The 26,846-nt window shown below is 59.5% G+C and overlaps 2 protein-coding genes and 1 non-coding gene across 8 annotated transcripts in view; 2 read left to right on the forward strand and 1 right to left on the reverse strand.

Moving 5' to 3' along the window:
- The window catches only part of BUD23 (BUD23 rRNA methyltransferase and ribosome maturation factor), a 10,887-nt gene extending 1,223 nt beyond the window's left edge, over positions 1-9,664 (forward strand). Inside the window, exons 3-12 of one of the 2 annotated variants that reach the window (XM_034988648.1) lie at positions 463-558; positions 649-731; positions 829-925; positions 2,812-2,908; positions 4,193-4,243; positions 4,970-5,055; positions 5,208-5,253; positions 5,419-5,480; positions 9,198-9,287; positions 9,417-9,664. In XM_034988648.1, the coding sequence (XP_034844539.1) occupies positions 463-558; positions 649-731; positions 829-925; positions 2,812-2,908; positions 4,193-4,243; positions 4,970-5,055; positions 5,208-5,253; positions 5,419-5,480; positions 9,198-9,287; positions 9,417-9,471 (763 nt within the window). In that variant the 3' untranslated portion in view covers positions 9,472-9,664. Of the gene's footprint in view, positions 1-462; positions 559-648; positions 732-828; positions 926-2,811; positions 2,909-4,192; positions 4,244-4,969; positions 5,056-5,207; positions 5,254-5,418; positions 5,481-8,472; positions 9,288-9,416 lie in introns of those variants that run through there. The other variant, XM_034988649.1, reaches the window with a different exon arrangement.
- Positions 8,629-8,759, forward strand: LOC117999700. Its single transcript, XR_004676313.1, has one exon.
- A 533-nt stretch (positions 9,665-10,197) lies between the features above and the next one.
- Positions 10,198-26,821, reverse strand: STX1A (syntaxin 1A). 5 transcript variants are annotated; one of them, XR_004676279.1, is made up of 10 exons: positions 26,693-26,820; positions 18,700-18,777; positions 18,423-18,522; positions 15,732-15,806; positions 14,901-14,974; positions 14,691-14,799; positions 14,526-14,599; positions 13,625-13,762; positions 12,003-12,177; positions 10,198-11,675 (listed from the first exon to the last, which is right to left on the reverse strand). XR_004676279.1 is itself a non-coding variant. In XM_034988651.1 (10 exons), exons 1-10 carry the CDS (start codon positions 26,720-26,722, stop codon positions 11,598-11,600), a joined length of 867 nt encoding a protein of 288 aa, XP_034844542.1. In that variant the 5' UTR covers positions 26,723-26,821; the 3' UTR covers positions 10,198-11,597. The 5 variants fall into 5 exon arrangements, 3 of the variants coding, with proteins under 3 accessions (XP_034844542.1, XP_034844543.1, XP_034844541.1); XR_004676278.1 differs by lacking the exon at positions 26,693-26,820 and adding an exon at positions 19,835-21,547; XM_034988651.1 differs by having other exon boundaries at positions 12,003-12,113; positions 26,693-26,821.
- Positions 26,822-26,846: the final 25 nt, after the last annotated feature.

Here is a 26,846-nt window from a genome sequence, read left to right on the forward strand (position 1 = left end):
TCGATCCCGGGACTCCAGGATCATGACCTGAGCCGAAGGCAGTCGCTCAACCGACTGAGCCACCCAGGCGCCCCGCTTGCGTTATATTTCTTACGGACAGTACTGCTATGGATTTTTGTTGTGCATTGTTGAGCTTTATACACGAGCGTAACTATGGTGGGTAATTCTTCCAGAAAATGTGTTTTTAAGTAATAACCACATCAGGGCCTTACTGAGTTGAAAATCCCCAATGATTAGTCATTTAGTCATTAGCATTGCAACTGGTAGAGTTATGATTTGTGTCCCAAAGTAGCTTGTCGCTGTATTACGTGGGTTTTGGGGGTCACTTTTAAGTAGTTGAGTATGGTGACTGGGAGAGTACCTCAGGGTGATTGTTCCTTTTCGTCTTTTCTTTTTTTTGCTCTGGGTGATGTTTTAGCTCAGAATTCTTTTATCACTTGTTTGTGTTTTCTGCCTTCCCAGCTCACGGATGATAGATGTCCAGACCAAGATGGCTGGGCGAGCTTTGGAGCTTCTCTATCTGCCTGAGGGTCAGCCCTGTTACCTTTTGGATATTGGGTGAGATCCTGGGGCCCAGTTCAGGTTGTCCAGGTGGTGGTGGAGTGTCGTTGCTGCTCACACTGTTGAGTTCCTGTTTGTGTCTTCCAGCTGTGGTTCTGGGCTGAGTGGAGATTATCTTTCGGATGAAGGGCACTATTGGGTGGGCATCGACATCAGCCCTGCCATGCTGGGTACGTATGTTCTACTTAGCATCGGAGTGGACTACTCGTTTTGAGTGTGGAGCAGTATGGGTCGTCTCTTTCCCTGATGGACTCTTCTCCAATGTAGATGCGGCCTTGGACCGGGACACTGAGGGAGACCTGCTTCTGGGGGACATGGGCCAGGGCATCCCCTTCAAACCAGGCTCCTTTGATGGTTGTGTCAGGTGAGCAGAGTCTTCGCTTCCTGCTTGTAGTCCTGCAGGTCAGTGCTTCCCAGGCTGGCCGTGCAGCAGGGTTACACAGGATACTTAAAAACCCACATCCCCAGGTTAGAGCAGTGCCCCCAATTATGTGTTTTTTCTATTTTGCAACGGTCTACTCCTTTGATTATCTTGTGCTGCCAGGTTCAGGTACTGCTGGTGTAGATTCTCTGTCTGCTCTGTAGGGAGGGGAGGGGGAGGGGGGGTCTTCTCACCCCCCCCAGGAACCATTTTGTGGGTGCCAGCAGCCATCTTGTTGGCTGCTTTTTCAATAGCTCTGCAGTGGAGAGTGGCCCAGAATTTTCCAGTCTCTTCAGTGGTGCTGCCCTTTCTGGGTCGTCAGGGTCAAGTTTTCGGCATTTACATAGTACTTTGGTAACAGATCTTAGAACATTGAAATGAGCGTTTGAAATGTGAAGTTGTTGTTTTCTGTGGTAGAGTTCTGTTGAACGTTTGGTGTGGTGTGTTGTTGATGGGGTGGAAGTAGGGGATAGGGAGGAAGTCATAACTTTAATCCTTACCTGGGGTGGGGGGATACCTCCTCCTGTGATTGTGGACTGAGCAGTGGGGATCTGGGTGAGCAGTAAAATTTGGATTTGAAGATTTTCTTCTAGGGTAAGGGATTAGTTTACATCTGGGAACAAGATCAGGGGGAAACCCCATTTCAAGGATAGCAGTTGCTTTTTAGTAATGATTGGGTGAGATGTTCTAAGCTGCAGAAAACTGAAGGCCAGCGATACGGTTTGTATATTTTAGGAGTAAGTCGTCAGTTTTGGGTTTTTTAAGAGAGATAGTATGGCAAGCTTATTATTTTATTTATTTATTTGAACGTTCCTTAGATGTAGGACGTGGTACTAGGTGTTGTGGAGTTTGTGGAAATACAACACAGTCCCTGCTTTAAGACTCTCCATGGTGTATTAGGTGCTATAAACACGGGCCACACAACTAAAGCCGAAGTTGAGTGTGGAGTGTGACTGGGGAGTCGTGGGGCCCACCACAGCGGTGAAGAGAAGCCAAAGAGCACAGGAAAGCCTTGAAGAGAAGGAGGGGCTGGGGTTGGGCCTTGAAGGCTCTGAGGAGTTTGGATAGTCGTGGGGAGGGTTTCTGAGTGAAGGAACAGCGTGAGCAAAGGCACAGAAGTAGCCAGGGAAAGGAGCTGAGAAGTTTGGGCTTTATTGAGTAGTCAGTGGGAAGCTAGGGAGTGACAAGAGCAGAGCTGTATTTTGGGAAGATTATTTAAAAGAAGAGAAGCAAGATGAAGCAATGGAGGCGGTGAGTAGTGCTGACCCAGGAGAGTGGTAGAGAGAACTAAAAGCTGGGAGAGGCATTTGGACAGACCGTCAGGGTTTGGGGTTCTGTGGATATGTGTGCACAGCAGTGAACGGGGACGTACCTGAGAGGAGTATATAATAGCTGCTTGAAGTTTTTAAATCTGGGTTGAAGACACCGAGTGAGTACAGCTAAAGGAACTGATTGAGGAGGATAGTGAATGTAATTGTGTTTACTATAAAGGGGTTTTCCCTTGTTTAGAGGAAGGGAATGAAGGGCTAGGTGGCAGAGAGCCTTGACATGCTGTGTAATTTTAAATTCGAGACGCACACAGAAACAAGGTTGGGAAAATACTTGTTTGGACTGGCTGCAAGGAAGTTAATGCTGACCTTCTATTTACCCTTTTCTGTCCAGTTGTAGAATGGTGAGCTGGAGTGGGTCTGCATGTGCCCAGAAAGAGAATTATGAGCAGGAGGGTTTCACCTGGGGCTCAAGGATGTGCATGGTGTTAAAGTCTCAAAGAGGCTGGGGGGAGCAATGTGTGTTCCTCCCTCTCCTGACTGGGTCCCTTCCTTTCTCAGCATTTCTGCTATACAGTGGCTCTGTAACGCAAACAAGAAGTCTGACATCCCTGCCAAGCGTCTGTACTGCTTCTTTTCTTCTCTTTACTCTGTGCTGGTGAGTATGAGATCTCCCAGTCTGGGCTGGCTGCTTCTCCCTCTTGCAGGTAGTGACGGAGTAGGAAGTGGCCCATGAGAAAGCCATTCAAATGGGACCGCAGGACCCAAAAGGGGTGGCAGGACCTTATTGTGGTTACTTTTGTCTTGGTGTTCAGTCTAAAGAGAAAGCTCAGTGGTCTGACATCCCTAACGAAATGCAGAAGATGTTGATGTCAAAATCTGAGACTGATCACAATTCCTGTGTCCCCACTGCACTGAATTTTAATTGGAAGTTAGTTTGGGGGCATGGACTCCACAGAGCGAGGACAGAGACATCATGTCCAGGGCTCACAGAGTGCCCACATCCTCTGACTTCCACCCCTCTCTCTCTCCTATGCTGATGCTCAGATGGAGAGCAGGGTGGTTATTTATCACAGAGCCTTTATTAAGTTTTATCTTGTCTTCATAACTGATGGTGTTGATTTTTTTTTTTTAAGATTTTTTAAATTTATTTATTTGAGAGAGAGAGAAAGAGAGCAAGCACATGAGAGGGGGGTGGGTCAGAGGGAGAAGCAGGCTCCCTGCCGAGCAGGGAGCCCGATGCGGGACTCGATCCAGGGACTCTGGGATCATGACCTGAGCCGAAGGCAGTCGCTTAACCAACTGAGCCACCCAGGCGCCGATGGTGTTGATTTTGGTTGTGTTACAGGATTAGAGGATTTGAGATTTTAAGTCCTAAAAATGAGTTCTTTTACTTTTTTGAATGGATCCAGGTATTTCTTGGTCTTCTTAATCTCCCCACCGCATCCCTGGTTTTCCTAGGATGGGTGGTTTTTGCATATGGCTGGCTGGTCTCACGCGTCCTGTGGATTCGGTCACACATGCACTGGAGTTAATCCGAGGTTCTGATGGCCTGTGTTTGCCTTTCTGTCCGCTGAAGTGGTTTTCTCTCCTATGTTTAGCCAGCTCCCCATTACATTCGGGACTCTGCTCAAGTGTCCCTCAGAGGCCTTCCTTGAACCAAAAGTAAAGCCAACAGTCTTCTTGTCCCTCACCATTCTTTCGTCCTAATACATTTTTCTTCTTGGTACTACATCAGTACTGTAAGTTGGCAGCTTTTCTCACTGAAACCTGTGCTCCGAAAGTTCTGGGGCTCCCTCTGTTCACAGCTGTATCCCAAGCCCTATGAACAGTGTCATGAAGCTAGTGGGGTTTCAGATACTGAGTGAACAAGGAATGGAGAAGTGTTGGGCCCTGAGCGCATGGTATATTTGTAGGAGAGTGATGTTTCTGTTGCTTGCAGGTCCGTGGAGCCCGTGCTGTCCTGCAGCTGTACCCTGAGAACTCAGAGCAGGTGAGCGAGCCCCTCAGGCTCCTGGAGGTGCAGGGAAGGGGGAGGGACCCAGAACAGGTAAGCTGTCCTGCTCCTCACTCATCTGCCCTCCCGCTGTGGGTGGAGGTGACAGAATGAGGAGGTGGTGACAGAATGAGGAACTTGTTGCTGACTGGTGGGAAAAGGGAGCGAGCCTCCGAGAGGTTCCTGTTGCCACTGATGGCGGGTGTTATGACCTGTCATCCTGGGGAAGAGTAGTGGTATCTGCGGGGGTCAGGATAAGGGCGTTCAGTCTTCTACTGACAGACGTGGTATTATAATTAATAGGATAATTCTGGTTCCCATAGTCAAATGAATAGAAGTTGGGGAGGATTTGAGAGAACAGCAGAGCTGTCTGCCCTGTGGAGTGTCAACCATGGGGATGAGGAATAGAGGTACAGATTCTGAAAGACAAGTGGGGAGCTGTCTCCAGCCCCTCACATAACGAGTTTGCCTCCTGATTGATGGCCGTTCATTCCTGAGATGGGTCCCTGGGCTAGAAAGAGAATTGGGGGGAATTGTTGGTTCCAGCTTGCATTTTCCTTTGTGTAGCTTTTGGGGACTCAGAATGAGGAACAGTCTGATGAAGACCTTCAGTTCCCTCTGGGCAGGGTGCATCCTGGGGGCAGACTGGCTTCTGGAAGGGGGGCGGAGAGGAAGCCGTCTGCTCTCCCAGCCTCCCTGCCTGACTTGCTGTTCTCTCCTCAGTTGGAGCTGATCACAACCCAGGCCACCAAGGCTGGCTTCACGGGTGGCGTGGTGGTGGACTTCCCCAACAGCGCCAAGGCCAAGAAGTGAGTGCCGGGGGCCAGGGGCGTGCAGGGCTGGGTCCCCGGGGCCCGCAAGGTTCTGCACCTGTGTGTTTGAAGGAGTGTGCGTGAGGACTTACCTCCCCGCCCCCACAAGGCTTTATGAGCTCAGCCATCACTGTCCTTTCTGGTTTTAGGTTCTACCTCTGCTTGTTTTCTGGGCCTTCAACCTTTCTGCCAAAGGTAAGGATCCCAGAGTTTGCAGACTTGTGGCCTTTGATTCCCTGCTTGTGGGGCTGACCTAGTACCTGTTGGAAGGGCTCAGGCCTGGGTGGCCCGGCCTCCTGGGGTGGGGCAGGCGCGTGGGGAGACCGCCTGGACGATCTAAGAGCACTCTGGTCCCCGCAGCCCCTGAATGAGAGTAACGACGATGACGAGGAGGTCCAGGAGTCGGAGTTCACGAGAGAGAGGTAAAGCTGTTGCTCGGGCTGCCTCGGGTTTGGGGGCTCGCTGCTGCCGGGGCTGGCAGACAGGGTGGCTCTCCACTTTCACGAGGTCTCTCAGGTCCAGGGGTGGCAGTAGCACCACGGTGGTGACAGCGGGGAGCCTTTGGGGCCTGTCCCTGCCCCTGCGTCAGGCTGGGCAGCTGGGACCCTTCTGGATGTCTCCGGACAGCCATGCGGCTTTCAGTCTTTCCTCTGTCTGCCTTCCCTCCCCACCTGTGTCCTGGACCCCCGCATCCCCTCCGTCTCTCCCTCCGCTCTTGTCTACTCTCCAGGCTCATTCCCATCCGCTCGCAGATGCGCTGCGCCGTCTCTCCTGTCCTTTCCAGTAGCCCCGCACCTGGATCCCCTCTGGAGCAGATCCATACCTGCCTCTTGTTCTGCCGCCCCATCCTCTCACCCCTGCTCTCTGCTCCTGCTTCTGTCTCCTCACCGGTCACTCTTGTCAAGGCCACAGCAGCCTCGGTCCTGCCAAATCTGGCCACTTCTCAGTCTTTCTCTGCTGTCCTCTCAACCTGCCTGCTCCGTCGGCGCCAACGCAGCCAATTGCTCCCTTGGTGCATTCCTTGCCCGGCCTCCCACCCGCCATCCTGGTTTGCTCCTCGCCTCGCTGGCTGTTCCTTCTCCGAGCACCCTGGGGCCCAGCCTGGACCCCTTCTCCCCCTGCCGCCTTAGCCACCAACCCTAGGTGCATTGCTCCGGATTTATGCCTGTGGCCTCAGCCCCACCTGCAGCTTCCGAACCGCCCCCCTGGTATCCGTACCAGACTTCCCGCAGGTGTTTGGGACCCAGCGAAGCTCTTGCTGTTCACTCCGAGACTCCCTTCCTCTGCTCTTTCCCCTCCTCATTCCTGTCTTTCTGATCTCCTCTCCAGCCAGTCCTTCACGCTCTGCTGCCCGTGTCCATCCACACAGCAGCCCCCTCCCCTCCCCTCCCCTCCCCCAGCCTGAGCCCCCACCACTCCCCTTGCCTGATGCAGACGCTGCTGGGCTGGCCTCCCTCCGCTCTGAGTCTTTGACCCTTTGAATTTCTCTTCCACGTGGCAGCAGGACGAGTCCTTTTCTTTTCCCTTAATTTTCTAAAAAGGGCGGTTCCGTCTCGCCGTTTTTCTCTTCCAGTGTCCGTGGTTGAGTTCTCCTTACCCTTGTTTCCCTCCACCTTCCACTGCTCTGAAACCCGCACATGTGGTTCCTGGGTGGTCCGGTGTCTCTCCAGCCGGAAGGAGAACTTGGGGACCGCTGATGTATCCCTGATGTCAGAGTAGGGTCCTGTCAGTGAATGGTATCCAGTGTTCGCTGACTGGATAATTGATGGTAAGGCAGCAGAGGTTATTTCTTCGTTCTGGCTGATGGTAGTGCAAAAGCCCCAAGGTTTTTAAGACATTGAAGAGGAAAAACGGGCAGAGCCTGAGTGAGTTTGGAAGGCCACAAGTGGTGAAGATCACGAGTGTGGTCCTGATGTCCACTGCAGATTGGAGCCCCCTGCCCCCCTGAACCCCCCCCCTGTGGTCATCTGCCTTAGTTCCTCAGCCCATTCCCCATGGGGATTGGGGGGGGGGGTCTTTGAGATGTGTTCTCCTCTAAGGTGCCCACCACTTGCTCCCAGCGAGTGGCACGCCCTCCCACCTCACAGAGGATCCACACGTGGTTCAGCCCCCTCCACCCACGGTACAGTCCCTCTTGTGCTCACAGACGACACACGCTAGCTGTAAACTTAGGTAAGCAGCCGTTTCTCATCTACCTGAGGGGGTAAAGCCCGCACTCGGGCAGCGCATTGATGAGTAGAGCGTGTTTGTGCTTGGGCTCGGCAGTGTGCGGCCCGGGCCTGTCAGCCCAGTTCTGCAGGCCCTCAGCTGGGGCCGGGGGGCAGGAGGCTGTTGTCCGTTGGAAGGATAATCAGGGCTTCTCTCGTTCTTGTCATTTCTAATCATTCTGTCTGTCTCTCTGAGGACTCAGTCCACCTGTGGCGTTTGCAGCTTCCGACCAACTTCCCTCTTGGCACCTTTGGTCTGGGGCACTTACTGCCTCCCCCTGCTCCCTTCATCTGCCCTGACGGCTCTCCCCCATCATTCCTTCTGTGGCTCACAGCTGGCCCCCCAGCTCATCCTTCCTGCTGATTGGTCCTGCACTTCCAGCCCCCAGTTGGCAGCTCCCACCTGTTTTGCACTTGGTGCCTCAGACTCCTGCCCTCTGGTCGTGGGCATTCTGTTTCTTTTCGTGCACCCCTGCCTGTACACGCCGAAGGGTCTAGATCACGTCAATCCTTTGCCAGGAAATGTCTCTGACTGCTCCCTGCTTACTGAAGGGACAACATGCTCCTTGCCTGTAAGCCAAGTGAGATTCTGAAATATTTTTTTTTTAATAGATTATTATTTATTTAGAGAGGGAGAGTGGGGGGAGGGGCAGAGAGAGAGAATCCCAAGCAGACTCTACACTGAGTGTGGAGCCTGAAGTGGGGCTCAGTGTCAGGACCCCAAGATCATGACCTGAGCCAAAATGGAGTCAGATGCTCAACTGACTGAGCCATCCCGGGCGCCCCTGAGTTTGTTTTGAATGATGCTGACTTCTGTTACTAGGTCAGAACAGGTGAGCAGTAGCCGCCAGGGTCTGTGATGGACTGGCCCTCAGGCAGGGAGGGAACGTGTGCTTCCAACCCTCAAGATCCCGCTGCCCTTCTCGTCCCAGGCTCACAGGACTCTTCTGTCCCTAGACTTCGTGCTCGGTCCTTCCAGCGCCTCCGCCTGTGGCGCTCTGGTCATGGCACTGCCTCACCTGCCTGCAGAATCACCCGCTTGATCTCAGCAGCCCTCTTGTTTTTCCCAGACTCTGCTTTTCTTTTCTGTGTCACTCGCTTAGCAGCTGCTGGGCCTCTGCGCACTCGCTTTGCCTGGTGTGGCTGGTCCCTGCCATGGCCCGGTCGCGGGCTCTTCGGGGGCAAGTCTGGTTCCTATCCACCGTAGGACATCCTGGGGTCATGCGCTCAGGTGCTCGGGAAATGGCTGTTACTCAAATGCTGAGCAGCCCTGCACGGCAGGAATTACGCTGGAAGCCGTTTGATCCCAGCTGCCAGGTGGGGATGTGGTTTGGGGGGGGGCAAAGGCTCTCCCTGTTCTCAGGGCCTCTCTCCCGCCGGGCTGCGTGAGGGGGTCCCTCTCCTCAGCCAGGGCTGGAGGCCAAGATCAGCCCTTGAGGATCATTGTCGGGGCTGCCGTGAGCTGGCAGCCTTGTTTTCCTGCCTCAGACATCTGGAGTTGCCGGGAGCCCCCATGTGGTCTATCCCAGGCCTGCGAACCCCACAGTCAGACGAGGGGCTAACGTGGCAGCACTGGGCCCGGGGCCTCCGGCTCTCCTCGGATGGTGCCAGGCTCTCATGAGCTCATCCTGCCTGTGTTGCCCCAAAAGTAGCGTGGCTCACCCTGCCTGCCCCGTGGGCAACACCTAACAAAGACACTGAAGCGGATGCACGGGGGGAGTGGGGGAGTGCGGGGCCTCTCCCCTCCTGCTCTCCTCCTACCCAATAGCTTTGGCCTGGCGGGGGGGGGGATGTGAGGGGGGATCACTGAGGGAGGAGAGGGTGTCTGAAGGCGGGGACTTCGGTGGCCGCAGGGGCACGGGAGGGTGGCTGTTGCGCCCCGCACGGGTGAGCTACGCCCTCCGTCCCCTCAGAGCGGTGTCTCCCGCACAGGGTCCTGTACAGGATGGCGAGGCGCGGGGTCGTGAGGAAGAGCCGCGAGTGGGTGCTAGGGAAGAAGGCACGGCGCAGGCGGCAGGGCAAGTGAGTGCTGGGGCTGGGCTGCCGGCGAGGGCGGGCTCTGCGGCTGCGCAGGGCTCCCCTGCAGTTGGAGGGGTCCCGGGGGTTCTTTGTTCTTTTCTCTGAGACTGGCCCGTGACTTCTTCGCCACAGGGACGTCAGACCGGACACCCGGTACACCGGCCGCAAGCGCAGGCCCCGCTTCTGAGCGGCGAGCTGGACGTGTTTGGAGGCCCAGCGACAAGCCTTGTCACCCACCTTGTCGCCCGCCGGGGGTTCTGTCGAAGTGCCTAGTTCCGTTAGCTGACAGAATACTGTTTCAGGAAAGTTCTCAAGTTCTAACCATTTCCTTTCACTAACAAAAGTTCTTGTTCTAAAAGCAATAAACCACTTTTTGTGAACCGGGGCTCTGGCGTTTTTTAGCTCTGATCCTGAACACATTTCTTGGGTCCCTCTACTGCTGGGGGCCGCTGCCTGATTCCCCAGGTCGAGATGAGGCTTGCAAAACTTAAATGTATGAAAAGTACCCTTTTAACGTACAAGGAACACAGGTTGGATTTCAGGCTGCTTATCTATTGCAGCACGAGGCCGATTTGAGAAGCATGGGCAGGATGAAACTGGGACCCACTGCCCTGAGGCCATCGCCCAGCCTCCTCCGGCTGCCCTCCTGTTAAAGGCGTCACCGTCACCCAGCCTGTGGCCTGGGCTGACCTTTGGCCGTGAGCTGCACCACTTGCTGATCGGCCCAGCACTTGGTTGCCTGTCTTTGGGGGCATGTCTCCTGTCTGATTTCTAGTGGTCAGAAGGGCAGGTTAAGTCCTGCCCTGGGGTGTGGAGGGGATCTGGGGGTCGCTTGTGACTCCTGGAAAAGCAGGAGGAGAGGGGGTAGCTATGGGCCCACAGTACAGAACGGGCATCAGGCTTCAAGCAGGAGTGGAGACGTTCAGGCTGGGCCGGAGGAGCCGGAGGATCTGGAGGCTGGAGGCTGAGGGAGAGTCCCTCCTTCCTCTTCGTGCTATGCACACTGACCCCTGAGTTCTAAGGCTGTGACGCTGTGACCGTAAGAAATCCAGATACAAATGTTTATTCTACATAAAAATTTCACAAAATGGGCAGCTGGTTGTACCAAGACCTTTGGTGAAGGGGTGAAGGAGGGGAGGGAAATCGCGGTTGAAGAAGGCAACACGGACAGTGGTCACAGTCACTGGGCAGGAGCAGAGCTGAGGGAAGGCGGGGCACGGACGCGGCCCCATCCCCCACTGCATGCACTCGCATGCACACTCCGAGCCTGTCAGTGAGGAAGAGGGCTCTTGGGTGGGGGCACGTTTCCGACTTGAGAAGCCCCGAGACGGAGGAGGGAGGTACTCCTCCCCGGCTGGCTGCTGAATACCGCATCCCAGACACCCGACACCCACGTGGCACGTCAGTGGGGGACAGCAAGGGCAGGATGCGATTGCAGGCCTGAATGACGTCTGACTTCCCAGAGCGCAAGAGAGCAGGGGCCATTGTCCCAAACATGCAACACCCGATGGCTTGAGAACCTGACCGAGGCCTGCCGGGGGGGGTGGCCGGCCAGGGGCGTGGGCTTCGGCTCTGGCAGGGGCCCGCCGGGCCCGGTCTGCCTCCCTAGCTCGAAGGGTGGCTCGAAACCAGGCACCGGGCAGCCTCTCGTAGAACGTGACCTGGGGTCAGGCATAGCCCAGAGGGCTTGCTCCCAGGGCTGTGGGAACGTGGGAAGGGAGTATGAGGCGGCCAAGACCTGCTGGACTCTGCCCCGACGCGGGCAGGGAGCCCGGTCGTGGCAAAGCCAGAAGCCACCTGGCCACTGCACCCTGAGCCTCCCTGGCAGTGGTCAGCTGGTAGAGGCTTAGAGCTGGGCTGCCTCTCAGGGCCACCCCTTCCTTAGCCTGAAAAGCAGCACCGTGCGGCCAGCTGGTCCCCACCCCTTAGGGGGCTCGGCTTCGGGGCACACAGCTGGAGAGGCCAGAGGCCAGGGCAGACCCCAGGCTGGGGTGGGATTAACGGGAGGCGGGGGAAGGGGAGCACGGCTACCCCCGGCAGCGCCACCTGGGAAGGGGGAGGCGGCCTGGGCCAGGGCCTGAGTCTGTCCTTGCCGCGGACCTGCCCCAGCCCGCTCGCTCCCCGGTACAGACACACACTGTCACAGAGATCATGCACACGACGGCTCAGGGCACGGTGGGTACGGAGGGCCCTACAGCAGAGAAAGGGGCGGCGTGGGCTGGGAAGGAAGGGGCTCCGAGCCCGAAGGCGGCAGCAGCCAGGGGGCCTCCTGAGGGCAGACCGTCCCGAGTGGGGTGGCCGGTGGGGTGCTTTCTAGCCGAAGATGCCTCCAAACGTGGAGGCGATGACAATGCCCAGGACCACGCAGCAGATGATGATCATGATCTTCTTCTGCACCAGGGAGGCAGGAAGGAGCGGCCTCAGACCCGGGAGGGAGGCTGAGGGCTGGGTCAGAGCTTGGAGGGGCGGGGCATGCAAGGAGAGGGGTCCCTAAGCCGAGTTGGGGGTTGGGGGTTGGGGGTCTGGGGGATGGAACCAGAGTTGGAACTGGGGAAGGTGCTGCCTGGAATGTACCAGGCGGGGGTGGGGGGTGACAGCTGGGAGCTGAAGGCCTCAGGTGAGGGCTTGGGTCAGAGCCCAGAGATGGGGTCAAGGCCGAGTGGGGAGGGACCCATGGTGGCCCCCAGGGGCTCTAATGGGCAGAGGGGGGCTACTGACCCGGCGTGCCTTGCTCTGGTACTTGACGGCCTTCTTGGTGTCAGACACGGCCCTCTCCACATAGTCCACCGAATGTTCCACGTTGTACTCAATCCTGTCAATCATCTCCCCCTGCAGGGCCGGTGCCGGTCAGCTCCAGTGGGCCCCCCTCAGGGCAGGACTCTGGGGAAGCACCCTGAGGGCAGAGGAAGAAAAATGGGGGCGTGAGGATGGGGTACAGCCTCTCCCTGTGCCCCCTCAGGCCAGGCCCCCTCTCTTCCCTGCAGAGCAGCCATCCTGGGAGGGGACCTGGCCGTGCAGTCTCAGCCAAGGGGGTGGAGACCATGCAGGGGCGCTCAGCCGGGCCGGGTGCGAGGCAGAGGGAGGCGGGGGCAGCAGAGGGTGCTCTGGACAGGGTCCCACTCCTTCCTCGCTGGTGTGGTGGTTCCACCCAGCTCTGACTGTCTTCAGTCTTCAACACTGAAGACCCCCGGCCTACTCCCGTAGCTCTTCTGGGCCCCGTAATCTGGCCCCAGCAGCCCCCAGAGGCCGCTCCCACCATGACGCTGCCCGAGACCCACGTGACAAATGACCACTCTCTCCAAGTCCACTGCGCCCGCCGGTGTCCAGATCGCCGCAGTCTCTCAGCCCACGGCAGCAGCAGCCTCCTCGTGGCCGCCCGGCGTCCCAGCTCGGCTCGCACCACCCCCACACTTCAGACCCTCCGGTCTAGAAGAGAACCCAGAAGCCCAGCACCACCGCCTGCCTCCTCTTCACTACCCTCCCGCCCCACCGAGCCCCAGTCGCTCCAGTCGCTCCAGTCGCACGACCTCCTCAGTGAGCCGGGCTCTTGCCAGCCTCGGGGCCAGGTCCTGCTGGTCCTGCTCTTCACTCACCCTGGGACCCTGGGAAACTTTCCGAGCTCAAATGCCACCTCCTAGAGAGGCCTTCCCTGACCACCCCCGTCCAAAGTGGCCACCGCAGGGATGCTACTACGGTGTTACCCCAAGTGTGGCCCTGGGACTAGCAGCATCAGCACCCCCCTCGAACCTGTTAGAAATGCAAATTCACGGGCCCCCACTCTGACCTACCCATCTCTGGGACCGGGGACCAGGAAACTTCCAAGGCCGGCCTTTCGCCCCCCGCCCCCCGTGATTCCTGGGCCTTTTAGAGCTGGAGAACCACTGCTCTATCTCACTGCCTCCTGCTAACATCTGAGCACCCGGCACAACTGGAGAACGTTCCATCTGTCATTTCCTTATGCTGTGCTTCCGCCCCCCAGACATGAGCTCCAGGAAGCAGGCCCTCCGCTGTCCTGGTCACTACTATACTTCCAGCTCCTAGAAAAGCGGCCGTCCACAGTGCCCCCGTGCCAGGCGGCCGGTGAATAAGACAGGACAAGGCTGGGTGGAGGGCCATGCAGGGCCTGGGGTCCCGGCGGGCCAAGCAGAGCCATGCAGAGGATGGGGTCGTCCGGGTGGGCCTGGCCCTGGAGGCGGTGTCCACAGCGGGTGGTTAGTTACCTGGAGCCTTGGTCCCTCCCGGCAGGGCAGCGTGTCAGGCAAAAAGGGTAGGGGTTAGTGCAGCCCTGGGTGCTGCTGTGGGCTGGGCGGGCGGAGGCCAGTGGGGCCCTAGGCTCTCACCTGGCTCTCCACGAGCATGGCCATGTCCATGAACATGTCGTGCAGCTCACGGATGCTGTTCTCCAGCTTGATGATCTCACTGTGCCGGGTCTCAATCTCGCTCAGAGCCTGCTTTGAGATGCTGGAGTCCATGATGATCTAGGGGGTGGGAGCAGTGGGCTGGGGACCCAGGAGCCTGCCGTGGCGGGCAGGGAGGGGGGGCCCCGGACCAGGACAGCCGGCCAAGGGCGAAGGCAGCTGGGATGGGCGGTGGCTCCCTCCTCAGCCACAGCGCTCCCCCACTTCCTGCTTGGTTCTTACTAGCTGTTACCTGATTTCTCGGGGACGCACTTCTCGGTGCTGATGGGGGCCACCTGTGCCCACCACGTGGTCACTGCTCACCAGCCTTGTATAGAGGCCAAGTTGACTGTCCCCCCAAGGACCCAGGCCTTGAACCGCCTTTCTCCCTTTCCCCCCACCCCTCCGGTCAGCCTCCTGGAGAGGGTAACTAGCCCTTCCCTTCTCTCCTGGAACCCACAGCCCCTACCTGCCTTCCACCCTGTGGGCCGCCTCCTTCAGGAAGCCCCCTGCTCAACTGTCACTTGAACGTGGAGGCGGCCAATGGCACCGTGTCTCCCAGGAGAGGAACAAGGCCCTGAGGATGGCGGAAGGAGCCCCTGGCCGGTGAAGCAAGGAAGTGCACCCAATTGAGAGGAAGCAGGAGATGAGGGTCTTAATTCTACCTGTGCCACTAATATTTAAGTGGCCTCAGTCTGGTCCCTTTTCCTCTGGGACTCAGCCTTCTCTGAGACCGGCCTCGCAAGGTGGTTGTATCCAAACACTGCCCCCAGCCTCAGCACTTTGCACACACACCAGGGATCCCTGCCAGGGGTGAGGGCGGGGCGGGGTGGTTCACACTCACCCCAGAAGCAAAGATGGCGGGGTTTCCGCTCTCCAGCATGTCCTCCAGCTCCTCACTGGTCGTGGTCCGGCCAGCTGTGAGCAGGGGTCGCACTGAGCCCTGCACACCCCGTGGGGCTCAGCCCCGGCCCCGCCCCTCACCCCTGCCCGCCCCCTCTCAGCTTACTGATCTCCAGTTGCCTCTGGATGCGGCCCTTGCAGCGCTCACGGTAGTCAGACTGCGTGGCATTGTACTCGGACATGACCTCCACAAACTTGCGGGACAGCGTGGAGTGCTGGGGGTGCAAGATGGGGGTGCAAGTGTCAGGCCCAGCTCCACAGAGCCCCAGGGCCTCAAGAGCCCGCCGGCCCCCCCCCGGAGGCCCGCCGGCGGCACCTGTGTCTTTCGGATCCTCAGGTCCGCGGATGAGCGGTTGAGGCCTTCCTCCTGCTCGATGCTCTGCTCGATGCCTGTGGGAGAGGGGGGCTGCTGAGCCATAACCCGTCCCCCTCACCATTGTCCCCTCCCTCTTGGACCCACACACCCAGGATCTGGCTCCGGACCTCCCCTGGGGAGGGTCTAGTGTGGACTGTGGCGGGGGCGGGGGGAGCCACATAGGAAGCAGAGGAAGAGGGTGCGCCAGGCACTGTGGGAGGGGCCGCCAGGGGCCCATCCGGGCACGATGCAGGTTTCGGGGTGTGCACATATGCACACCCATCTGCGAGGCCTCAGGCACCCACCAAGCTCTGTGTGTATGAGCGCCTACTGCGTACTAGGCCCGGCAGCTCGGGCCCACCCGGCCTTCTGCTCAGGAAGCCTGTGCGCCCAACAAGGGGCCATGCCCAGAGTGGGGAGGGCCGCCAGGGGCGGCCCCTGGGCCTATACACCTCTGGGCTCCCACAAGCGCATGGGGCTTGTGTGTGGGACCAGGCGGTGCTGGCCACCCCTTGAGCCCTCTTTAGCTGAAGTGGGGGACAATTCCCAGAGTGGAGCACTCCCTCACTGAAGCCTCAGGCATCTGTCCCGAGGCCTGGCCCCGAGCCTGGCCCAAACAAGCCTTGCCAAGTAGCAGCTGAGAGAATGGGCATGTGATGGCACCCTCATAAAGGAAAGCAAGACCCAGTGTACCCCTCCGAGTCCGTGAGACCCGCGGAATGCAGAGGAGGCAGGCCCAGAGTGCCCCCCCCCCGCCCCCCAAGACAAAGCCTGGATGGAGCCCAGACTCACTCTTTAACTTGGAGCGAACTTTGTTTGCGGTCTTCTTTATGTCAGACATGAGCTCCTCCAGCTCCTCCTTCGTCTCTGGGGAGGTAGAAGGGGGAGAGGGTAGATGCCCAGGGTTCCCCCGCTGCCTGACGTTCAGGCTCAGCCCCTGGTGCAGGGGGCCCGGTCGTGGGGCTCCGGGCAGAGCCTGGGTCCCGGGTCTCCCCCCTTCCGCTGGCTAAGGCTCTGCCTGCCCCTCCAACCCTGGGCCGGGGCCACACCAGCTGCAGCTTCACCCCCTCTGTGCTGCCTTCCAAGGAGCCTCCCTTCCTCCTTTGCTGGCTCTCCCACCCCCTGCACACAACAGATGGGTCTAAATTTAAGGCAGAAATAACTGTGGAGCAGCTAGATGCTGGAGTCGGCACTGGGGAACACTGATGCTTGCCTGAGTCGAAGGTGGGGGGTGCGGGCTCACCTAGAGTCACCTGGTAGCTGGGGGTGAGGGGGACAGACATCCAGCCAATAGGGTGACAGAGCCAGGGGCCAGGCAGGCTGAAGCGAGCCCCCCTCCACGGAGCACCCTGGGCGGGGGAGACCCTGTTCTACTGAGCCCCGCTTCCTAGGTGCTGAGCTCAGTGGGGGCCAAGCACTGAGGGCCCAGGGGGTGGACGAGGGCATGAGGCACCTGGCCTGGATGGGAGCTGATGGAGAAGAGGCTCAGACAGGTGTGCCCCCTGGCACACAGTTGGCTCTGGAGCACCAGCTGGCTGGTTCTGTGACAAAGTGGGGGGAATCTGGCCCTTGTTCCAACTGGAACCATCTCTCTAAAGCTGGCAGAGGCCATGGGGGGTACCCAGCTTGCCCCACCCCCGGTGGGGGGTGGTGGTGGCTGGCCGAGTGGGGCAGGGTGGCTGCTTCCCTCTGGGGTGCTGGCTGGAGCAATGACTCATGACAGCGCCCCAGCCTCAGGGCAACCCCAGGACTCTATTTCCTGGAGAAACCAGGACAGAGCTCCTGGCTGAGCCTGTCCTATCCACGGTCTGCTTTCCTCTGGGGCTGGGCCTCTCCTAGAGGAGGTTGGGAGGGGGGCATTTACAGCAGTTGATGGGGGGGGCACCTACTAAGTGGATCGTGAGGTGGGGGGCTTCGAGGAGCGGAGGAGGGCACCTCATTCGTACAAACGAAACTTGGTTACCAGCTGCTTTGCCGTCTCTGCCTCTCTTGCTCAGACCCAAAATAGCCCAGCCCGGATGGCGGCCCCCAGGGGAGGCAGGGCAGCCCTTGGCCCAGGAAAGCCCCCCCGCTCGCCGTAGTCCTTCCCGGTGCCTCTTCGGTAACTGCTCCCTCCGCTCTAGAACCTTCACCGGGGAGCCCCCTCCCCACATCAGTGACCGCTGGCCGGTCCTGACTGCTTGGCTCGTGGTGGCAATTCTGAACCGGTCGCTACAGACTATGACGCGGGGAGACCTTGTGCGGAAGGTGGGACAAGGGAGCCGAGAGAATCCTTTCTGGTGTCTGTCACCCCACGTTCGCCCCATCTGCCAGCAGGGGAGTGACAGCTCTTAAAGTACCCTGTTCCCACAGCCGGCCCCCTCTGACCCTCAGCAGGAGGGACCCATGGGGACACACGCGGACTCAGACGCACATGCGCGGGAAGATATATGACGTCACATGCTGCTACCCGAGACAAACCTCTGGGGAGAGGGGCGATGCGTGGTGGCCACAATGAACGTGGGCCCTGCCTCGGGTGGCCCCTCTCTCCTTCCCACCCATTCCTGGCACGGACTCCCAGCGGACTCATTTTGCTTTCCAAGGGCCCGGCACTGGGCCCCCTCGGCTTGGCCCTGGCCTCGGGTTCCAGCGCCCTTTGGGGGCTGTGGAGAGATTTCTCCTGGGGGCTTGAGGATGCCGGCGGACCAGGGGCCGAGGGGCCGGGGACAGGCAGACACAGCTGCAGGCCACTCGCATGCCCAGCCCTGAGTGCTTCCCCAGGCCTGCCCAGCGCCGGGACCCTCCCCCTCGCATTCTTGGGGCCCCCGGGGCTCGTGCTTGAGGCGAGCCAGCAGGAGCAGTGTGCGTGTGCCCAGGTCCCAGGCCTGGGCCCCAGCGCTGTCACTGCTTCCCCGGGGGCTGAGGGGAAGGAATCTGGGGCCTGCGTGCAGTCGCCTGGCACAGGGCAGGGCAGTCATCAACACCTCGCCAGGAGCTGTGACAGGAGGCTCAGGGGGGCCTGTGTGGGGACAGAGTGGAATGCAGACACACAGAGGCTCCCTGTGCACAGGGAGAAAGGTGACTTCCTAGAGCCCCGAGAAGGCCCGGCTCCAGGGTACCAGTGGCCAGGTGCCAGGGCTGCCAGCTCTTTCCGGAAGCTCCTCCTGCTCGGCCGGCTTGCCCTCCCACGGCGCTGAGGCTCGGCGCAGCCATCTGCTGCCCGGGGAGGCTCGGGAAAGGGAGGGGCTGGGCAGACAGGCTGCCTTTTGCGCCTTCCCACCCAGCTTACCTGGCGGGGGCGGGGCTGGCCGGAGGCCCCCCACCCTGGGCCTGGGCCAGCCGTGTTCCCTGAAGCTTTCCACGGGGCCCTCCCCACCCTGGCCAGGCCCAGGTACCCCTCAGCCGCCCAACAGTGAGGCTGCTGGGGATCCAGGAGCCCCTCCCTCCCCAGCTGCCGCGCCTTCCAGGAGGCCTGGAAGCCGCCCCTCAGTCCTCCACACTCACTCTCATCAGGGTTGGGGGAGGCCAGGATGGCGCTGTGCTTCCGTTTCACCTCCTCCACGTTCTCCGAGATCTTGTCAATGAAGCCGCGGATCTCCTCCACCTGCACACCAAGGCCTCCGGTCAGGAGGAGACCCCGGGGAGGGCGCTCGTGGGCCCCGGGGCTGGCGGCCAGGCTCAGAGAGAGGCTGGACCAGGCTTCGGGTGGGGGTGTGACGTGGGCCCCCCGCCTCCAAGGTCTGCCAGTGTATTCGCGGACGCGGGCTGTGCTGGCTCCCACCTGTTCAAAGAACTCATCCATGAAGCCGTCCCGGTCCACGGTGACAGTGACATCATCATCGTCATCGCTGTCCTTGGCCTGCGCAGGGGTGTGTACACGTGAGCGGACCTGTGGTAGGCCCACTGGGACCCACTGGGACCCACTGGACCCGGGACCGCGAACTACCCAGAGTCCATATTCAGCAGGCTCACAGGCTCAGCTCCGCGGCCCCGACCACTGCCCTCTGTCCTCTTAGCAGCGTCCTCGGCAACCAGCCACAGTGAGACGTGGAGGACCCCTGGGGCCCCCCCATAAGGAAAGAGGCCTTGCCTGTCAAGATGGTGACAGGGCCAAGTCTGTAGAGTCTCTAGGCCAAGGACTCCGTCCCCTGCCCAGCTGCCTGCCCTTTCCCCCCAGGACCGGAGTCCTCCTGGCACGCCCCTCACCCTAGGGGGCAGCTGGAAAGGCTTGGCCCCCTGGCCAGGGGCCCCCAACTCACAGACCTTGCCTGGGACAGGCCGGCTGGAAACCAGCCTTCTCTACTTTCCAGTCCCGATGGTTTTAATTAGGATGGGGCCCAAAGTCCCCAAGCTCCTTTTCCAGGGATGGGGGGCGGGAGTGGGAGGCCTGGGCGCCACCCACACCTGCCCCCGAAAAGGCAGGCTGGCTCAGACACGGGCCATCCCACAGCTCCTCAAGCAGGCCTGAGAGATGCTGGCTGCACACAGCCCTGCAAGCTCAGCTGTCCCCTTGTCATTCTCGACATCAGACCTCCATCCTCTTCCCCTCCAGGCCCAGAGCTGGGCCCCACCAGCCTGAGAGGCCAGTCATGTCACTTGGCTCGGGGCCTGCCCTAGGCCCCACCCCGCCACCCCAGGAGCAGCCAGACAAAAGCCACCCCCATCACGGGGCGGAGTAATTACACCTCCGACTTCCCAGTGTGCCGGCCGTGCTCATCACGGTCCGCCTTACACGCTTCGAGTCGCCAGGAGCAGCCCACTCTGCTGGCAAGGGCAAGTCCCTCTCCACGGCCAAGGCCAGGATACGGAGGGTGGGACCGGCCCCCTCAGACTGGGGTTATCAGGCTTGGTCACACCCCTTCAGGTCTCAGCACCCCACGGGAGGAGGCGTGAGCAGGCTCGGCACTGGCCTTCACCTTGATCTCTCTTATGTCAGGGTCAGAGCCGAGGACAGGGGCAGGTGGCAGTGGAGGGATGGTGAAGCTGGGGGACCCAGGTTCCGTGCCCAGCGCAGACAGTGGCTGGCTGAGGGACGTGCCGTCTGGGTCTGTTTGCTCCTGTGTGCAGTGGGGACAGGGACGCCTGGCTGCGGGGACAGAAGGCTGAGAAAGGGTGGGAAGGCACAGCATGTTCTGAAAGGGCTGTGCCCCTGGGGCTCTCGGGGTCCCACTGCCCCACCAGAGTGGGACCAGACAGCAGAGGGGGTTGGTTGGGAACTTTACGGAGGCGGCTCTGACAGGCCCCTCTCATCAAGAGATCACACTTCCTCCCCCAGCAGCTAAAATAAATCCTCGCTCCCACAAGTGCCTGTGGCTGCTACCAGGTGGCCCCCTCCCCCCAACCAAGCCCACCTATTGACAAAGAGAATCTAGGAGCCATTTCCACACTTCTGAACCTTTCCAGGCGCAGAAGCTAAGCTAGAGGAGCACTCCTTAGGGAAACTGAGGCACAGTGCAGTCTGGAGGAGCCCAGCTCCCGCTCCGGGGCAGCCTGCCAGGTTGGGAGGTGGTCCCAGGAGCTCCTGCCCTTCAACGGCCTGCCCTCTCTGTCTTTTTGGCATCTAGAGAAAGAGGAGGATGGACAGGAAAGGACAGAAGGAGAATTTTCCAGCTCCCCTCCCAGGAAGAGTAATGACCGGCTAGGGCCAAAGACAAGGGCGCCAGGGTTTCCAGAGAGGAGAGCTGTTGCCAGAGACCCCTGGGGTCTGGGCTACTGCTCTCCCTGGGCCTCGGCTTGCCCGCCTATAAAACAAGGACGGATCTTCTCGAGCATCCAGCAGCTCCGACCTACTCCCTCCACAGCCTCCCCAGGAAACTGACGGCTGGAGTCAGGGAGTTTCTCCAACAGAGGGCTGGCAGGAAGGATGTCCACGCTCTCCTCCCCGCCCGCCGGCCATGAGCGCAGAGCTGAGGAAGGGGACACCTGGGGCCAGGGCCTGACTGGGGCTCCCAGGCAGGGGTCCACCCCGAAGGTAGCATTCAGATTAGCCCCAAAGCCAATCGGAGGGTTGAGGGTCTGACGTCACAGCCTTGGTCACACCAGTGGTGACTCCAAGCAAAACCCTGAGGGGACTCTCCATGGGGACCCCTTCCTTACCACGTCCTGGCTCTTCTTCCTCCTCAGGACTTTTCACCCACTGCCCCTCGTCACCTCACTGCCGCAGCCTGAAACTGGACCCCGGCACACCCCACCTAAACCATCTCCCTGCCTCCACAGCCCACCCGCTGTCTTCCCTTGCCCCATGCAATTCCCTCTGGCTAGAATGCTGATTCCATGAAGCTGACATTCCCCTCATCCTTAGATGCCACCTCCTTTCAGAAGCCTTCCCCTGGGTCAGTATCTTGCTCCTCGGGTTCCCCACACACTACTCACATCTCTACTGGAACCACAGCCACACGCTCTCAGGCCCTAAGGGACCTGAAAAGTCACCTTGGCCTCAGCTGCCGGCCTCAGCTTGCATACCTCCTGTGATGGTGAGCTCACTAGCTTTCCCGGGCAGCTCTGCCTACCTTGGGCTGCCCCGATGCCCCTTTCCTGCGGCCCTAAGCCATAAAAAACCTGTTGGTGCCCTCTCCCTGGGCTGGTCTTGCCAGAGACCTGAAGGCAGCATCCACATCTTCCCTGGGTTTTTCTCCTCATGCTGACTGTTCCCTTCCCCTCATATTCCACACCCCCCCCCAGGGCCCTAAATTGCAACCCCCACCCCAGACTTCTTCGGTCCAGTCTCTATCTTCTTCTGCGGTACATGATACAAACTGAATCTGCTGTTGATTGTGGCCTAAGTGGTACCAAAGAGCTGACCCATCCCTTCCTCTTTTTACATGATCTACCTTTGTTAATATAACCAGAGATCAGTATAAGTGATCACATAGCAGTTCCTGCCCAGAAAAGCCCCAAGCCCTTCCCTACCACTGTCTACTTGGTTGGATTTTAGGCTCAAGTGAAGGACTTTTTTTGCTTAATTTCTTCATTTGTTCTGATCCTTGTTCCACTTTGTGAGAATCTGATGGCTCATGACTCTGGGGCCCCCAGCAACCTCATCCACATCTAGGCCAGAGCCCTGTGGCACCTTTCTAGAGACATCCTCCAGGTTAACTAAGACCCCAATCAGGTTTCACTGGCACTAAATAAATGACAAGCCCCAAATCCAGACACACTCCTGACCCAAAAGGAAGTAGGAACTAGGCTGGTGTCTCCTGGTGTCCTGGGATGGTCAGGGTGGGCATCACCAACATGCACAAAGGGAACACCCAGATGGTTTAGAATCATGAGGGCCCCAGCTCCCTTGGAAATCTGCCAGCCCTCTGTGAGTGACAGTCACAGCTCCAGAAAGAGGGCTGGACTGGACTGGGGACTTGAGGTGGCATCTGGAGCCTGGGAGTGGTCGCAAGCTCGGAGTGGCCAACATCTTCAGGATAAACCCACCCAGGCATCATGTGAGCACCCTACCTGCCATCTGGCCCAAACTAGGTTCTGCCTCGTTCTCCTGAGCACCTCCTCTGAAACCCCCCATTCTCAAGGGTCCCCCCAAATCAGAAACCAGGGTACATCTACTTTCTTCCTCTTCCTCTCACATCCATCCAATATTTGACTTGTCGTGGTGTTTGTTCAGTGGTTCTTAATCCTGTTGCAGCACCATGATCCCTTGAAAGGCTTAAAAAAAAAAAAAAAAACCCCAAAAAACCAGCTTCCAGGGTTCTACCCTAGAGAGACTGAATCAGAATTTAGGGGTTTGGGGCTGGTAAGGCCAAGTTTTTAAAAAGTACCCCCACCCCGGGGTTGAGAACCAGTGGTCTGATCTTACTCCTTTCTGACAGACTCTGGCCTCATGAGGCCTCTGGCCCAAGCCATCCGGAATGGCCACCCTGGCCAGAAGCCCTAAACTTCTAGAGGAGGCCAGACAGCCCTGGTGGTCTCTCCTGGCAGAGGCTCCAGGATGCCAGGATACCTTCCTGGAAACAAAAGTGTGATTCCTCCAAGAGGCTCAGAGTCCAGGCAGCCTCCAGGCCCGTCCCCAGGGATGGATGGCAGGAGGCCAGCCAACAGGGTTGATTCATTCCTCCTGAGCAGGAGTTGGCTGTTGTCTGCCTCGAGGGCTATTTTTTTTCCCCTTCTTGTTTTTAATGACGAATCAAAGTCAATACGACTAGAGCAGAGAGACCCAGAGCTGAGTCAGGGGTATGTGAGGCCAAGCTGGGTCTCCAGACCCCCCTTCCCTCGTCTGACCCTTTCACCCTCTCCCCATCTGGTGTACGCCCTTCACCTCCAGATCCCTGCCCCTGACCAGGGCCCCAGGGCAGCTCCAGAAGGCAGCCTCAGCCCATGGAGAGGAGGTGGTTTCAGCCCCGCACTCCTTCCACCCCCCCAACCCCTGTCCCAATATACTGTGTGACCTTAGATAAACCTCTGGCCCTTTCCAGACCTCAGTTTTCCAATTTGTGAAAGAGGAGGTTGGACTAGATCGTCCCTGAAGGTCATTCCGGCGGCACCCCAGGGGACAATGTGTCCAAACCCACGGTTTCTTCTGGGAAACCCCAAGGAGGTAAGGGGAGGGAAGGAGGCCTACTCTTACATCCCCATTCTTCCACTCTGCAAGGCGGATCCGGCCGGCTGCACTGTATGGATGAAATGGGCACAGAGAGGTTAAGGCAAGAACCTGCCTGGTGTTGTCCAGGACACCCAGTCTCTTCCCAGCAATGAGAGAGAAAGGGGGAATGGGTGGGCAAAGGGGCGCACGGGCTTCCCCAGCCAGGCATCAGACCACCCACCATTCTCTCCTGGTTGGGCTTTGCAACCTCTCTGCCTTTACTACCGGAGGCCCCTCCTTTTGGACCATCTTCCCTCCTCCCATTTCTACCCAACCCCTTCTGGGTCACCCCAGGTTCCCTTCTTCCAGGGGCTGGCAGCCCCAATGCTCCCCCCTCTCTGTCCTCTGGCTCCCGCCGCAGGCCCCATGTCCTGCATGTGGCTCAGCACAGAGATAAACACCCTCCTGGACCCAGGGAAGGGTGGGTCAGCTCCAAGAAGATCTCAGAAAGAAAACCAGGGAGCCCTCTGAGTGGGGGGGGAAGGAGGCAGTGGTATGCCAGGTGGGGCTGCCCAGGGGCACCTTGTCCTAAGTCTCCCCGGTTCTGTGACCCTGGGCTTGTCTTTGCCCCTCTTAGGCCCCTGGGTTGCCCTTCTGACCTCTAAGGGCCCCCGATGATCCCTTCACTAGGTCTATACAACTGCAGGATCAGCTGCCTGCGAAGCAGGAGCTGGGGAAGGCTGGAGGGCTGGGCCTGGCCTGCAGAGCGCTGAGGAAACGCACCAGCTCCTTCCCCAAGTGTGACTTTTATAAATAAGCTCCCTTTGCCTTCCTTCCAAATGTGGTGGCGCTGGGTGGGGAAGAAGGAGGGGGGAGGAGGGAGGGAGGGCTGGCTACCATGCAAGTCACTGGCCCAAGCGCCACCTCTGTCCAGCCCATCCAGGACTGGCCTCTTGGTTCCTGGGGACTCTGATCTGAGAATTCTGACTCCTAGGGTTCAAGGTCTCCCCTGAATATGGAGTCGGACTCAGGTGACCACCCCCTGCCCTGAGAAACTGGGCTCTAGGTTTCCTTATCTCTACTTTTATAGGTGGGAATCCAAGGCCCAGAGGGAGACTTGTGGGAATGACAAATTGTCCCAGCCCACCCAGTGTGGGCTCCTGCAGCCTGCAAGAAACCCCCAGTGGGCAAGGCCACCCGGCAATGAGTACAGCAGCCTCCATGGGTTCTGAATGCCTGCAGGGTGGGGTCTAGAGAGGAAGCCCCAGCGAATCCACAGAGAAGCCAGGCCTCACCATCTAAGGGACCACTATGGCTAGTGTTTATGTACGTATGTTGGGGGTGGGTGTGAAGGGTCACAGAGACACACACCAGAGCAAAAGACCTGGGTTCAAGCTCCCTACAACCCAAGCCTTCTGCGTGGTCCCCCAGTCCCAGCCAGGCCTAAGTCTGTCTTTGGGACAAAGCCCCTTTCTACCATCCCTTTTGAGCTACCAGGCATGCCATCTGCTCTCTTGTGCCTCAGTTTCCCCTTTAGCAGAGGGGAAGGCTGATGCACCAGAGACCCTGTCCCATGTAAAGGACTGTGTTTCCCTGACCACTTGGTTCCCACATACACTCTCGTCTGACCCACCAGGCACCCAAACATCAGCAAATGCACCACACGGCCATTCATCACCAAGATAACATTCTTTCTGACTCAACATAGCACAGGAAGCTTGAGGGCAACCGCAAGGGCTGGCGGGGGAAGTGTTTAGACATCATATATGACATGAGGGACCATCTTCTTCCTTTGAAACCTCCTGAGGTTTACCCTGGGGGATGGGCATTTGGCCAGGAATAAAAGGTCTGTTGGAAGGGTGGGGGCTGGTAGCCAGAGCAAGGGGGGGAAACGGAGGTAGGAGAGTACAGGTACCAGCTCCAGACTGCCCAGGAGACAAGACTGGTATAATGGGGGAGAGAGGTCACAGATACAGGGAGCCTCTGGACAGACAGGTCAAGCCAGGGGGTCAAAAGCCCAAAGGACACCTAAAACTTTTCATATAAGAGGACCTCGGTCTCTGGCTCCAAGAGGGGTAGCAGGGGGGGGGAGCTCAGAGGAGCCAGTGAGCTAGCTGCGCCCCCACCCCAGATCAGCACTGCGGGCAGGGCACCTGCCAGACAGCAGGGTGGTCAGCTAGGGGATCAGACAAGAGTCAGCCTGGTCTAGAGCCCTGATGCCCACCCTCCCCACAGGCAGGCTTCATTTCCTTCACTGCCCCCACACGCCCCCAGGCTTGCCATCTCTAAGGGCAGAGGTGAGAATGTCCTGGGAAATGTCTGAGTCCAGGGGAGACGGGGGCGAGGGGGTAGGAGTGAAAGAGGAGCAAGCGGCAGGGGTCTCAGTCAGGGCTAGGAGAGGGTGGGCTCTGGTCAGAGCCTTTGTGCATCCTCTTACTCCCCCCAAACCCCGCCCCAGGAGCCACACCCCGGGGGCCTCCGAGACACAGGTGGAGAAATAGGTTCAGGTTGGAATCAGACCAGGAACCCCGGAAGGGTCTGAAAACGCCGCCGGCTGGCCGCGGCTGCCCGGAAGCCAGGAAGGTGGACCGGGGTCGAATATCTGACCCCTCTGGGACCGGGGCGGTTAGCAAACCCCGAGCGCGACGGGGATGGGAGCCACAGGTGATGGGAGCTACAGGTGACGGAGGCGGCGGGGCGCCCCGCGGGACAGCGCCCGCCCGAGAAGCCCGGCCCCACCCGGCGGCCCGGTTTCCGCAGCGCGCCCTGCAGCTGGGCTCTGGGCAGGGGACCGCCCCCGGCCCCTTGCCGCTGCGGTCCCGCCGTCTGTCCACACCCCTGCGGGGGGACAGGAGGGTCAGTGATGAGGCACAGTGAGGGGACAGGGACAGGACCTGCTCCGCGGGCCGCGGGAGAGGTCGGCCTTCCGTCCCGCCACCGGTATCTGGTAATAGCCCTCCGACTCCCCAAAACAAGGGGGCGCCGAAAAGTTTATCCAGGACCCCGGGCTCCGGCCGCCAGCCCGCGGGCCCACGGCGCCGAGCTCACGCGAGCCCGTGACCCCGAGTGGGTCCGAGGGGCGGGACCCGGAGGGGCGTCGGGGTCCCGGGCTCCGCACCGCTCCCTCCCGCCCGGCCGGGGACGCAGGGGCTGTCGCCGGGTGGCCGCCGAGGCCGGGAGGGGAGCGGCCGGCGCGCGGGGCGCGGGACGCTGGCGGCGAGCGGCGGCGCGCGGGGGCCGGACTCACCGTGCGGAGCTCCTGGGTTCGGTCCTTCATGCTCCCGGGAGTGGCAGCGGCGCCGGCTGCAGCCGTGTGAGCCCCGCATGCGCGGCGGCCGCCCCGCGGCTGCGCAGCGCCAGCCCGGCCCCGCCCCGGCCCCCGGGACCCCGGCCCAGCCCCC

This window comes from Mirounga leonina, unplaced genomic scaffold (genome assembly GCF_011800145.1).
Source record: "Mirounga leonina isolate KUSES-001 unplaced genomic scaffold, KU_Mleo_1.0 Mir_454, whole genome shotgun sequence".
NCBI lineage: Eukaryota > Metazoa > Chordata > Mammalia > Carnivora > Phocidae > Mirounga > Mirounga leonina.